At 43.4% G+C, this 14,661-nt stretch overlaps 1 protein-coding gene across 1 annotated transcript in view; it reads right to left on the reverse strand.

Annotated features, from left to right (window-relative positions):
• Window positions 1–14,661, reverse strand: part of MCCC2 (methylcrotonyl-CoA carboxylase subunit 2) — an 85,900-nt gene that overhangs the window by 18,740 nt on the left and 52,499 nt on the right. The window contains exons 10-15 of the mRNA XM_065406596.1: window positions 13,527–13,622; window positions 12,086–12,158; window positions 11,761–11,837; window positions 4,263–4,329; window positions 3,879–4,035; window positions 2,892–3,006 (exon numbers count right to left, since the gene is read on the reverse strand). Coding sequence (XP_065262668.1) covers window positions 2,892–3,006; window positions 3,879–4,035; window positions 4,263–4,329; window positions 11,761–11,837; window positions 12,086–12,158; window positions 13,527–13,622 — 585 coding nt within the window. The remainder of the gene's footprint in view (window positions 1–2,891; window positions 3,007–3,878; window positions 4,036–4,262; window positions 4,330–11,760; window positions 11,838–12,085; window positions 12,159–13,526; window positions 13,623–14,661) is intronic.

Below are 14,661 nucleotides of genomic sequence, written 5' to 3' on the forward strand. Positions count from 1 at the left end.
ATTAACAGAAGCCTTAAACTGTTAAGTGTCAGATTCATAGATTTCAAAGCCAGGCAGGCCCATTGTGATAATCTTGTCTGACTTCCTGTATAAATCAGGTCATAGAACTTCCCCAAAATAATCCCTGGAGCAAACCTTTTAGAAAAACATCCTATCTTGATTTAAAAATTATCAGTGATGGAGAACCCACCACAACTCTTGGTAAATTGTTCCAATGGTTAATTACCTTCACTGTTAAAAATGCACACCTTATTTCCAGTCTGCATTTGTATAGCTTCAATTTTCAGCCATTAGATCATATTCTACCTTTGTCTGATAGATTGAAAAGCCCATTATTAAAAATTTGTTCCCTATGTAGGTACTTATGAACTGACCAAGTTACCCCTTAACGTTCTTTGTAAAGCTAGATAGACTGAGCTCTTTGAGTCTATCACCATAAGCATGTTTTCTAATCCTTTAATCATTCTTATGACTCGTCTCTGTTCCCTCTCCAGTTTAACATCTTTCTTGAATTGTGGACACCAGAACTGGACACATAGTATTCCAGCAGTGCTACATGCAAAAATACAATAACTTCTCCATCCCTACTCAAGAATCCCCTGTTTATGCATTCCAGGATTGCATTAGCCCTTTTGGCCACAGCATGGCACTGGGAGCTCACGTTTAGCTCATTATCCACCATGACCCTCAGATTTTTTTCAGTCAGTACTTCCCAGGATAGATGTAGCTATGGCCTACATACTTCGTTACTAGGTATACACATTTACATGTAGCCACATTAAAATGCAAGTTGTTTGCTTGAATCCAGTTTACCAAGCAATCTAGATCACTCTGAATCAGAGACCTGTCCTCTTCATTATTTACCACTCCCCCAATCTTCATGTCATCTGCAAACTTTATCAATAATGATTTTATGTTCTCTTCCAGGTCATATACAAAAATGTTAAATAGCGTAGGCCAAGAACCAATCCCTGTGGCTCCCCACTAGAAACGTACCCGCTCGATGACCATTTCCCATTTACAATTACATATTGAGACCTATCAGTTAGACAGCTTTTAATCCATTTAATGGGCCCCATGTGAATTTTATATTGTTCTAGTTCTTTAATTAAAATGTTGTGTGATAGCACTCTAGCAGTTCAAAGGAAAGGTATTACAATGTGAGCCAGCTAGAATGCAAGATTGGATGAGAATGATGGTACAAAAGGTAGATCGTGCCAAACCAACCTGATCTCCTTCTTTGAGAAGGTAACAGATTTCTTAGACAAAGGAAATGCAGTGGATCTAATTTACCCCAATTTCAGTAAGGCATTTGATACGGTTCCACATGGGGAATTATTAGCTAAATTGGAAAAGATGGGGATCAATATGAAAATTGAAAGATGGATAAGGAACTAGTTAAAGGGGGGACTACAACGGGTCGTACTGAAAGGTGAACTGTCAGGCTGGAGGGAGGTTACTAGTGGAGTTCCTCAGGGATTGGTTTTGGGACCAGTCTTATTTAATCTTTTTATTACTGACCTTGGCACAAAAAGTGGGAATGTGCTAATAAAGTTTGCGGATGACACAAAGCTGGGAGGTATTGCCAATACAGAGAAGGACCGGGATATTATACAGGAAGATCTGGATGATCTGGTAAACTGGACTAATAGCAATAGGATGAAATTTAATAGTGAAAAGTGCAAGGTCATGCATTTAGGGATTAATAACAAGAATTTTTGTTATAACCTGGGGATGCATCATTCGGAAGTAACAGAGGAGGACAAGGAACTCGGAGTATTGGTTGATCACAGGATGACTATGAGCCGCCAATGTGATATGGCCGTGAAAAAAGCTAATGCGGTCTTGGGATGCATCAGGCGAGATATGTCCAGTAGAGATAAGGAGGTGTTAGTACCATTATACAAGGCACTGGTGAGACCTCATCTGGAATACTGTGTGCAGTTCTGGTCTCCCATGTTTAAGAAGGATGAATTCAAACTGGAACAGGTACAGAGAAGGGCTACTAGGATGATCTGAGGAATGGAAAAACTGTCTTATGAAAGGAGACTCAAAGAGCGTGGCTTGTTTAGCCTAACCAAAAGCAGGCTGAGGAGAGATATGATTGCTCTCTATAAATATATCAGAGGGATAAATACCAGGGAGGGAGAGGAATTACTTAAGCTCAATACCAATGTGGACACAAGAACAAATGGATATAAACTGGCCATCAGGAAGTTTAGACTTGAAATTAGACAAAGGTTTCTAACTATCAGAGGAGTGAAGGTCTGGAACAGCCTTCCAAGGGGAGCAGTGGGGGTAAAAGACATATCTGGCTTCAAGACTAAGCTTGATAAGTTTATGGAGGGGATGGTATGATGGGATAGCCTAATTTTGGCAATTAATTGATCTTTGACTATTAGCGGTAAACTCATATGCCCAATGGCCCAATATGCCCAATGGGATCTGAGTTACTACAGAGAATTCTTTCCTGGGTGTCTGGCTGGTAAGTCTTGCCCACATGCTCAGGGTTTAGCTGATCGCCATATTTGGGGTCGGGAAGGAATTTTCCTCCAGGGCAGATTGGCAGAGGCCTTGGGGGTTTTTCGCCTTCCTCTGCAGCGTGGGGCATGGGTCACTTGCTGGAGGATTCTCTGCACCTTGAAGTCTTTAAATCACGATTTGAGGACTTCAATAGCTCAGACATAGGTTAGGGGTTTGATACAGGAGTGGGTGGGTGAGTTTCTGTGGCCTGCGTTGTGCAGGAGGTCAGACTAGACGATCATAATGGTCCCTTCTGACCTTAAAGTCTATGATTCTACCCATAATACCAGGTGTAGGCCAAGAGTCTCTATTTTCATTTGGCATTTGCCTGGATCTTATCAGGGGTAAGCAGAAGAGAGTGACAGTACCTGTTTCCCCTCCCTTGCTTTTTGGTCCTTAGCTACTGTGGCCAGGACAGTTGCGGCTTGTTCTCCTCCCATCACTGAGATGCGAGCATTTGGCCACATATAAAGAAATCTTGGACTGAAAAAATACAACATTAAACAAGCTTAAAACAAAACACAAAGATCAACTTTTTACCAGAGAATTAAAAATACACTGTTGAGGTGAACAATTCTGTTATTTGTATTGACAGGGTTTATTTTAGAAGTGTAAATTAAGCTAGACCAATACTCCATTGTTTGTAACATCATGTTATAGGGTTTGAAAAATATGCTCCGTTGTTTCCAATTTTAAAGGCTCTAGTATTTCCATTTCTTAAACATTTCTCTTCCATGCCCCCCACCCCGAAAACAAACAAGAAAGCACACAAGACAGAACAAATAAACCTGTCACATGACTCTTTACTTTAGTTAACAACTGCAGCTTCAATAGAACCAGAGGCATTGATGCCATCAAAAAACACTATTTGAATAGTGTGAACAGAGACTAAAAAACTAACTAACAAATTTTTTGGGTGGAACCTATAAACATTACTCATACGAACAGACCCCCTGCAGCCAATGGGACTTTCACACAAATAAGCACTACTTGTATGAATAAGGGTTACAGGGCCCAGCCCACTATGTTTGCTGTTGGATGCACAAAAAACAGCAGCCATTTTTCATTTTTTAGCAATGGAGAAATAGTTTTGTTTTGTTTTTTAAAAGTTAGCTCTTTATCTTCCTGAGAATTTCCTCCACCACAAAATTTTAAGACTACTTAAGTTATGAGCCTAACAATCTCCACAAGGTCCTACAGCTATTATTTACTTCTGGTCGCACCCACTGTGTGCAAGATGCTTTCTAAACAAAGGCAGCACAATTTCTGTCAGGGTTAAAATTAATTTTTGGGTAATGGGATTTGAAAGTCATATGAAACCTTTACTTCCTATTATAATCAGGAGTGATACTTACCTATATGCCCTTCCACACATACCATAGTTTCCAGCACCATAGGATCCTCCAATAATTACTGTTATTTTAGGTACACTGGCACAGGCTACAGCAGTTACCATCTTGGCTCCATCCTTTGCTATTCCTCCAGCTTCATAATCTCTACCAACCATGAAACCTAATACATTTTAAGATGAACAAGATCTTTCAGTTGCTAAATACTAGCTATGCATCACTCACTCAAACAAAACCATATTATTATAAATCATTGATGGGAATGGGCCTATATGTTCAGACAGGCTGGTTTCTGACAATTGAGAGATACAGATAATATACACATAGATGCTGCCTCAATGCCTGAACCTGAATGACCAGCAACAAAGCCTATAAGTCAGGTTTACTCACCTGTGATGTTCTGCAAAAACACAATGGGAATATTTCTTTGGCAACATAATTGAATAAAATGAGTTCCCTGCAAACAGAGTAAAGGTAAATTGTTAAGAGATGAATGAGTGAAGCAATATCTACAGTCACTCTGTTTGATGTTATTGTCACTCTACTTCCAATGGACATTTTGCCATAGGCTTCAAGTGGGAACAAGGCCAGGCCCTGCTTTGTCCCCTTCATCATAGGTGACACACTGGGGGCAGGACCCTCTTCCCACTAAAGTCAATAGCAAAACTTCCACTGACTTCAATGGAAACAGGAGCCTGTGAATAACGTGTAGGTTCAAAGATAAAGTAACAACTAATACTGTATAATGGAAAATAAACAGATAAAAACCACAGTTATGAGTGAAACCTCATTTTTACATTCCTTCCAGTGAAATCTACCCAAATCCTCAGTGCCTTACCTTTCTTATTCTTCCACACTACTGCAGTATTCGATTTCTCCATCATTTCCATGGAGCACAGAGGAAATTCTGTCTTTTTATTCTCTCTCTTCCTCCCTCTCCTCGTTTCCTAACTAAGGGCTATTTTACCTAATGAAGAAATGGCAGCAGATTCCTCTGCAATCAGTTACACTCTGGTAATTGCTGCCATTAGAGGTGGGGTTAATTTAAAGAACAGATGTAGCAAACAGAAGGTAACAAAATTAAGGCTTCAGAGTAGCAGCCGTGTTACTGCATTTAGCCGTATGGAGTGGAAATCCATCAACTTCATAAAATTAAGGCTATGTCTACAGTAGCACTTTTGTCAGTAAAACTTTTGTCAGTCAGGGGTGTGGAAAAAAAAACACACCCCTGATTGACATAAGTGCTGGTGTGAACAGCGCTGTGTCATAGAGCGGTTACACAGGAGACCTTGCAGGAGCGCAACTACAGCGGTACAACGGTGCTGCTGTAAGGTCTGTACTGCCTAAGGCAACAAGAACAATGCTGCTGTATAGAAAGCCATTAACAGCCTGAGTCACTGCTCCTTGTAGTTCCAGGGAGGCAGGGCAGCCTGAGGAAAGACTCCAGGATAACCTCAGCAGCAAAGGCAGTTTGGGGCTGCACTCAAGAATTTGAGAAACTACGAAACTTTTTCTTAATTTTATTGTCTTTGTCCATTAAATGTTTTGTTTTGCACATTAAACAACTGTGCCTAAACCATCTTTGGCAAACCTACCCACAGTCACGCAGCCTTTGGGAATTTTTCCATCCCTATCCGCCCCACTCTAGCACTTCCAAAGGCCTGGTTGTTGCGGGGTGAGTGATGCAGGGTTCAGGTACAAAAACATTTTATTGTATTATGTTTGGAGGAATCCCATACAATTGATTGAACTTGAATGCTGACTGAAATGCTGACTGACTTGGAGAGCAGGTCAGGAGGGCAAAGAACCCCCACTAGCTCATTGAGCATGGCCAAGATCAGTGAGGCAAGGCAAAAATGCAGAGTATTTACAAAGCATCAGAATAGTGAGATAGTCCACAAGATTATTTATGCCTGTGAGTCATTGCCAAGGATATTTTAGGCTTCATACTTTCAGCCTATTACATATGGTTAGTTTTATCACATGTGAAGATAAAAAGAGCATGTTTTACATTCTTACATTCTGATGCCTCATGGAGAACATGAAAAAATAACCAACAAGCTGAAATGGCTTTGCCACATTTTTGGGGGGTGAGGGGAAAACCTTAATTCTGTAACACAAAATCTATTCTGTGAGATAACAGTAAAAAATAACCTGAAAGGGCACGAAGCAGGTGGTCGTACTGATACTGAAAAATGTAAACTTGACACAAATGAAAGACTTGGCTTTTCAGTCAATATTACATATTTAATTTAAAAACCTTATTTATCCTCTGATGATAGAGTTTAAATTAATGACCATTCTTTCAGACTATAAACCCCTGAGAGGTGCACCATAGCAACTGAAAAAACCCTGACCTGTTCACAATACTCAAATAACCCCTAGTTGCTAGCAAAGAGGGGAAAACTGATAATACACATAGAAGCACTCAAAAGACTAGTGATCACTTTGGGGAAAAGCCACAGTAGGCAAGGTCTGCCATTTTAAATAGGTCTGTATAGTTTTGGAACTGTTACTAATAGTATGTGCTTTCTTCATTACATTATCAGGTTATGGCCATTACAGAAGATAAATCATATGTTGTACAGACTAAGCTAAAAATTAGGTAAGGGTCTCATTTATTAAAAAAAAATAGAGCAGAGCAACAGTTCTGCTATAGTTAAGGTTAAGACCAGCTTTCTGTTTGCAGTTTGACTGTTCTAAATGCTCTAATCTGTATAGTTAATCATATTGCCTTGAAATTTGGTGTGCCTCATGGAGAAGCAGGGTACAGACAGTGATCCAAATTTGGGGCCATTTGAACAAGGGGTTCCCAAGATACTGCCCCTAGAGGGAAAAAAAATGTTTTCTTAAAGTTGACATGTTTTGGCAACATTTTTTGCTCACATACAGAGACCAAACCAGGGCTCAAATCATCACATCAAGATCTCAGATGCTTGAAGGTTACCCCAACAGAGTGCATGGCACCCACCTTCCCTTTGGGGGAAATCAAATTAAAACATTTTTTGAAACAGAGTTTGCTTCTCCAGTTAGGCACTTTAAGGGCTTGTCTTCACGTACAGCACTACAGCTGCACCACTGTGGGGCTTTTGTGAAGACTCTACTGCACCAACAAAAGAACTTCTCTCATCAGCCTAATTAATCCACCTCCCTAAAAGACAGTAGCTATGTCAGTGGGAGAAGCCCTCCAGTTGACATAGTGCTGTCTACAGGGGGGGTTAGGTGGGTATAACTATGTTGCTCAAGGGTGTGGATTTTTCACACCCTTGAGTGGTGTAGTTATACTGACATAGGTCTGTAGTGTAGACCTGGCCTAAGGCTTATGCACCCCATAGATTACACTGAGAATACACAGAGTGAAGTGCTAACTGTCCATAAAACTATCTCTGTCACAGGACCAGGATGGCTTCAAGGACACATTATGGTTACCAATTCTGAGCAACACTCTAGTCACTGTGAGCTCAAATCCAACCTAGGGCAGAAATATGGGGAAAAAAAAAAAAAAAGCAGGCATATTGCTCCAATCTGCCTCTGTCAAAGGGGAATTTTTATTCTGGGGGAAAGTCCCTCTCCCTACCTTGCTATGTGAGCTGGGATCTGAGGGTTCCTCCCCCCTCCCCCCCCCCATGGTCTCTGAGCCCAGCTCTCTGTCCCCATGGGTGCGCCAGGATCAGGGGAAGGGTGTAGCTTCCCTTTCCTGCTCCCCTCCCAGGGCCGGCTCTAGGCACCAGCAAAACAAGCTGGTGCTTGGGGCGGCACATTTTTAGGGGCGGCATGGCCGGCGCCAGAATGCCGCCCCTGCTGCCCCTAAAAATGTGCCCCGGCCGCCCTAGCTCACCTCCGCTGCTGCCGCTTGCGCACAGCTGATTCGCGCGCCGCTGCTCACCCTCCCTCCCAGGCTCTCAAACCTGGGAGGGAGGGGGAGATCCCGAGCGGCCATGGCGCGCGAAACAGCTGATTCGCGCGCCGCTGCTCGCCCTCCCTCCCAGGCTCTCAAACCTGGGAGGGAGGGGGAGATCCCGAGCGGCCATGGCGCGCGAAACAGCTGATTCGCGCGCCGCTGCTCCCCCTCCCTCCCAGGCTTGAGAGCCTGGGAGGGAGGGGGAGATCCCGAGTGGCTGCGGCGCGCGCGCCGCTTCTCCCCCTCCCTCCCTCCCTCCCTCCTAGGCTTGAGAGCCTGGGGGGAGGAGGCAGGGCTGGGGATTTGGGGAAGGGGCGGAGTTGAGGCGGGGCCGGGGGTGGGGTAAGAAAAAAACGGGGGGGGGGGGGCAGCCAAAATTGTTTTTGCTTGGGGCGGCAAAAATCCTAGAGCCGGCCCTGTCCCCTCCCCATGGGAGTATGGTTCTGGAGGGCCCTTGCCTTTCTGGGGGTGTGAGCCCCTCTCCCTATACCTCCCCCAGGTGAGCCAGGATCTGGGGAAGCCCTGCCCTCTGGGTGGGGAGCTTAGAACAGGCATGCTTGGGTCATGCACCAAGAACACACTGCTGAGACTGGCTGAGGAGTGAGGAGTAAGAATGGGCATCAGAAACTCTCCAGCACTTGGTGCAGGAGAGCACTCATGGACATGAAAGGAGCAGTTCACATGTCTCAGAGCTATTGTTTCAGGCTGTACTAATCTCCATTAGGTACTCTCTTTCATCTGAGAACATCTCATTGAGACAAATGGGCCACTGAACACCTCTGAAGCGGCTATGCAGCTGATGGATGCATAGAGGCTCTCCCTTATAGTCTCCTCCTAATTTCATACAATATTATAATGGAGCACCAACTCGGCCCTCACTATGGTTGGGAAATCCTTCTTGTTAAAAGGATTACTCTTCTTAATTCTCTAAAATACATGTACTTACACAGATTGTCTTAAAATTTGCTATGCCTCATGGTACTGTAGGGTTAGCAATCCACATGTGGGGTCATTGAGCAAGGTGTTCCCAAAATACAGTCACAAGGGGGAAAAAACAGTATTTCATTGAGTTCACAGATTCTAGCAACTCTGAAGTTTGAAACGCACCCTGGGCAGAAATCTGAGAATGAACTATGAACAATTGTGAAAAATCTGCCTCTGTCCAGAGGTGGGAGGGGGTGGGGTGTGTGTGTTGGTATTTTGGTTTGGGGGGGGGGGGTTAGAAATGTAATCTGAATACAGCAGAATATTCAGAAGATGGTGCAACTATTTTTAAAAGAAAACAAAATACACATGTGAATGTTCATGAGGACGGGAGAGGTGATTAGGGCTTCAAAAAAGGTTTGAGTCTGCAGCAAGGAATGGGGGTATTATGGGATAAGTGGGAATGGGTGGCTGGGCAAGGAAGAGGGTTTAGGGGTTTCAGGTGAAAGGGAAGGGGTAGCACAGGAAGTTGGGGGTTTAGGAATGGGGGGGCTGTTAGCTCTGAATTCTTCCCTTCTGTATGTGCACTGGGATCTGGGAGAGCCCGATCCCTCTGCAGGTGTCTGAGCCCTTCTCCCTGACCACTGTGTGTTCTGGGATCTTGGGGGCCCTACTAACCTTGGGGTAGGGTGTCTCGGTGGCCATACATAGCCCGTGAAACTTGAACATTTACCCATGATGCTGCTGTGGATTTTTTTTAAATTGTTATTTTCTCAGGACCAGGGCCGGCTCCAGGCACCAGCGAAGGAAGCAGGTGCCTGGGGCGGCCAATAGAAAGGGGCGGCACTCCGTCGGTTATTAGGGCGGCACGTCCAGGTCTTCGGCAGCACTTCGGCGGCAGCTCAAGTGCTCCGCTTTAGTCTTCAACGGCAATTCGGCGGCGGGTTCTTCGCTCCGTCTCTTCCTCTTCGGCAGCACTTTGGTGGCAGCTCAATCTGTTTTTTTGTTTGTTTGTTTTTCTTCACCGCTTGGGGCGGCAAAAAAGCTGGAGCCGATCCTGCTCAGGACTTTGCTCATATCATTATGACTGCTCCAATTCACTCCTTCACCATTCAGTACGCTACACCTCACACAGTTAATGCAGCCGGAGTGAATGCAGATAATTCTCAGTAGCTATTGCCAGCTCCAGACGGCAGAATAGAGGTTGCATGGACATTTACCGTAACTCTTTATTTTCCCGGTTTTCAGAAGTCTGAATTGTGCTGAATTTGATGTTCTGGAAGGTCACCGGTTACTGGGCAACCGTAACTCTGTGTTAATTAAGTTTTCTGCCATTTAACAGGAGAATATGAGTTGGACAGGTCTGATGACAGAAGTGGCTGAGAGTTACCACCAAGTTTCATGGGAGGACTCTGAACACTATCATTCCATTGTTCTGAACATGTACTCTATTTGGAGATTGGATTTTGATAAACTACTCTTATAGTGCCAGATACGATGGCATAAATAATAAGGAGAAAGAGAGAAAAAGTACTCCCTTGCTTTCTTGTTGATAGGAAAGCTTTTGCAATACTAATCACCAGAGAATACTGAAGGTATAAAAGGGTAATGAGGTCTTTACAAGCTGCAGAGAGCTGTAGAAAACAAATGTCACCAGAAAATGGTCTTATTTATTGCAATCCTTAAAGTTCAAAGTATTCTCCATTACACGCAGCTCAACTTTGTGCCTTGTTTCATGACACCTATGAGCCAAGCAAAATCTTTTCCCTTCTTCAACTTTTTCCCAAAAGCTCTCTCTTTCCCCCAGTCTTCCTGCACAACTTCCTCACCAGTTCTGTGAGGATTTCACCAAAAGAGACCAGGATATAGGATAACTATTGCCCTTCTTCCCCGCAAAACAGAAATTCAGTTTGGCCTTGTTACTGGTTTCTTTAAAGAATCCAGAATCCCATATTTAAGTAAGACAGAACTTGGCCAATAGCCACCTTCTCACCTAAAGAGCCTCTCTGTTCCCTGATCCTTCTGTAAAAGCACTGACATATTCAGAACATTGTATTGGAGTAACACTTTTGTTTTTAAAAAAAGGAGCAAAAATACATTGTACCGAGGTTGTAAAGAAGATATAAGGATGTATATCAGGGATTGACAGCCTTTGGCATGCGCTCCGCCAGGGTAAGCACCCTGGCGGGCCGGGCCGGATTGTTTACCTGCCACATCCACAGGTTCGGCCGATCGCGGCTCCCACTGGCCGCGGTTCGCCGTCCCAGGCCAATGGGGGCTACAGGAAGCGGCGCGGGGCAAGGGATGTGCTGCCCGCCGCTTCCTGCTGCCCCCATCGGCCTGGAGCGGTGAACCGCAGCCAGTGGGAGCCGTGATCGGCCGAGCCTGAGGACGCGGCAGGTAAACAATCCAGCCCGGCCCACCAGGGTGCTTACCCTGGCGGGCTGCGTGCCAAAGATTGCCGATCCCTGATGTACATTATATATTTATTTTATTAGTTAGTTTATTTCAGGAGTTACCAAGGAGAAGTATGAAAAGCAAACCTATTGTAAGCCAACAAATTGGATACCAGAATGAGAAATAAGAGTACACTAGAAATTTTGACTGGGACTAAATTCTTGCCAATCACTAGAAAAATTATGATTTACTGTAACATTTCAATTTTAAAGGGTTAGAATTTCATCTAACAATTACTTTTTAAAGCATTTGTATTGACTTTCCTGTAACAGCTGGAGGTTTTAGAATTTATTACTTCAACTGTGTCATATCCATACAGCTTTGATTGCTCTTCTTGTAACTATACTTTCCTCTTACCATGTCTACCTCTTATCTGAAACAGTTATGGTAACACCATCTTTTATAAAATAAAGTCAATTACTTTCAAAGTCTATCAAGGAATTTTGGTCATTTCATGTTCACATCAGATACCCACACAGACAAGTCCATCAGTTATTACAAAAAAAGACCATTTTTCCTCTTGGAAATTCTGGTTCAATAGTTGAATTCTCAGTAACAATGTTCAATTAAAATTTGAAAAGAGGCTCAATAACACATTAAACTTGCCTTCTTTGCTGACTCAGAGAAGAGAACTCCATTGTTTCCAATAATTCCTACTGGGTAACCAAATAGTCTAGCAAATCCTGAACAGGGAAAAAAGAAAAACAACAAAAAGTTACAAATTTTCAGGTACTTTGATTTCACTATAAAAAATGCAGAGCTAATACTATTTCCTTGATGCAATGATGTGTCTCTTGAGGAAAGAATTTTTTTTATTATTAAATAATTTTAAAGCTCAGCACAATGGGTGAGCCAAACAAAATGATCCCACCTGTAAAACTGGGAGAAATATTTACAGAATAATTAAAAAATATATATATGTTCTAAATACCTGTGATTAACGTATCCCCATATAAGGCTTTGAATTCATCAAATTTACTTCCATCTACAATTCTAGCAATGACCTTAAGGGGGGGGAAAAAGAGGAAAATTAGGCTCCCCTCCTTATTTTAGTTTGCACTAAAATTTGTTTAGAAAGACAGGGTGCACTTTGACATTTAACTTGTCATCATGTAGTCAAGGGATTTTGAAATAACCATTTCATTTTGATGGCAGGCAAAAGTTAGGCTGGGGGAAAAGAACCCTTTTACCTTATAAGTTATGCTTTACCTCTATTTTCATGAAAAGAGGGTCTCTTTTAAAGGAGATTTAAAGCTTGAGAACATCAGGTCCCAAACTTTACACACCTTCAAAACTGAATTTTAAGCAAGTTCTTCTGTTTACTCCCACATCAGATAGAAAAACTGGTTTTTCCAGGCATATTAACCACAAATGGATACACTCACTATATATTTCAAAGATAGAAAAAGCTACATATATGCATTTGCCAGTCTCTTTAGAGGTACATGCATATGAAGCTTTGCTTATTTTTGGGACCTGTCATACAACAATGGATGATCAGTTTTAAAATTACCAAGATTCGGTTTTGTGACTAATCATATGAGCATAACCAGCAAGACACATGACAAAAGAAATGTCAACTTTAAAGAATAGGAAACTGGAGTATTAAAGTACTTCAGTGTCCCCGTAATGAAAGTGAGACTTCATGTCTCCTGGAAAAGTATTTAAAGGAGGTTTCAAGCCAGGACTCTTAACTACAGACCAAATACTGGTCTTGCAGGCAAAGTTTGAGTAAATAGGCTTTGCACATGGGACCTTATGCAGGAGGGCTTGGAGAGAATGCAGTCCTCCCCAACCCATAAACCGTGTGTAAACTGACTGTGCAGTTACTGAGGCCTTAGGGTCCACTAAGAGCATGTTGTGATCAGTAGATGTGCAAAGTAGTGCTACATATTGTGGAGCAGCACTCTGCAGGGTGAGACCCCTTTGTGTGGCTGGGAGAGCTGAACTATTTCTGTTATGTTTGAGGCCTCCAGAATCCTTAAATCAGGACAGAATCCTTTATATTTAGCTCTACAGAATTAGCAAAAAAAGAAAGCTAAAATACTGTATCCGAGCAGTGGCCACGTGGTATAGAAGATCTGCAAACATATTAGTTAACTGTAGTCTTGGCAACAGTTTTAAAATACTTATTAAACTCTAACCTTTGTTAATGCTTTTTTCAACAGAATAACAGAAAAGGGTTACATTTTTAACAATGCAATGACATTTTACTGGGCTTACCAAAACAAGAACATTTAGAACATTAGAAAGCCCAATACTGTATTCTGAAGACAAATGTTGAGGAATAAACGAAGCATGCCTTCCTGCAAGGAAACTGAGTGTAAAAAGTATTTTGTGTGTGTATTTTGCAGCTACATTTTTATCTATACCTCTTTGACATCAAAGTTTCTTTTAAGCTGATCCCCAACTATTCCATATAATTCATCAGCAGGATATAAAGGCTCTTCTGATGGTTCCACTGTCACCTGCAGCAATTTAATAAAGCTATTAAAATGACAAAGAAATTATTTCACACCATAATAAGCCAAAACAGCCTAGTGAATTTCCCAGCTACCCTGTTCATAGCTACCCTTTCACCACTCATGCTCAAATCACTCTACTCGCTTCCCACCTTGTTTTGCGTCAAGTTCAAGCCCCTTACACTGAAGGGTCTGAACAGCATCAGTCCTCACTTTCTTTCTCTCCCTAACTCCTACTACTGCACACCTCACCTCTGCCCATACTCCACACTGACAATTCCTCCCACTTTACCAAAACTTTTGCATCTTTCTCTCATTTGCATATCTGTACCCTTGTCCCCAACTAGATACCAGGGTGACTGGCACACTATAAACAGGAAAATATTTTTTCCAGGCCATTACTTATGTTTATATACCCTCTCCTCCTTCAGCCAGTGTACTCTATCTCCTCAATCTGACCCTCTGACTTAAGCCAATTCCTCCACTCAGGGGTGAAAGTAACTTAAAGGATTTAACGGTACTCCGGAGTCCTTAGGAGGGGGCGGGGCCTCAACCGGAAGAGGCATGGCCTCTACCGGAAGAGGCGGGGCCTTTAAATCCCCGGGCGCTTTAAATCAGGATTTAAAGCTAGGGCTGTGGTAGCAGCAGCTGGGAGCCCCGGGCCCTTTAAATCACCCCAGAGCTACCAGCTGCAGAGGCGGCTGGGAGCCCCGGGGCTGATTTAAAGGACCCGGGGCTCCAGCTTCCGCTACCGCAGCGGAGCCCCGGGCACTTTAAATCACCATCGGAGGGGGCTCCCGGCTGCCGCTGCTACCCCAGGACCCCAGCCTCTGGCAGAGCTTTAAAGGGCCCGGGGCTCCGCTGCAGTAGCAGCAGCTGGGTAGCGATTTAAAGGGCCCGGGGATCCCACTGCCGCTACCCTCCTGGGCCCTTTAAATCACCGCCCAAGCCCCTGGCTGCCGCTGCTACCCCAGGGCTCCGGCAGTGGGGCTCGGGTGGCGATTTAAAGGGCCCCGGAGGGTAGCGGCAGTGGGATCCCTGGGCC

Source organism: Emys orbicularis, chromosome 6 (genome assembly GCF_028017835.1).
Source record: "Emys orbicularis isolate rEmyOrb1 chromosome 6, rEmyOrb1.hap1, whole genome shotgun sequence".
Taxonomy (NCBI): Eukaryota; Metazoa; Chordata; order Testudines; family Emydidae; genus Emys; species Emys orbicularis.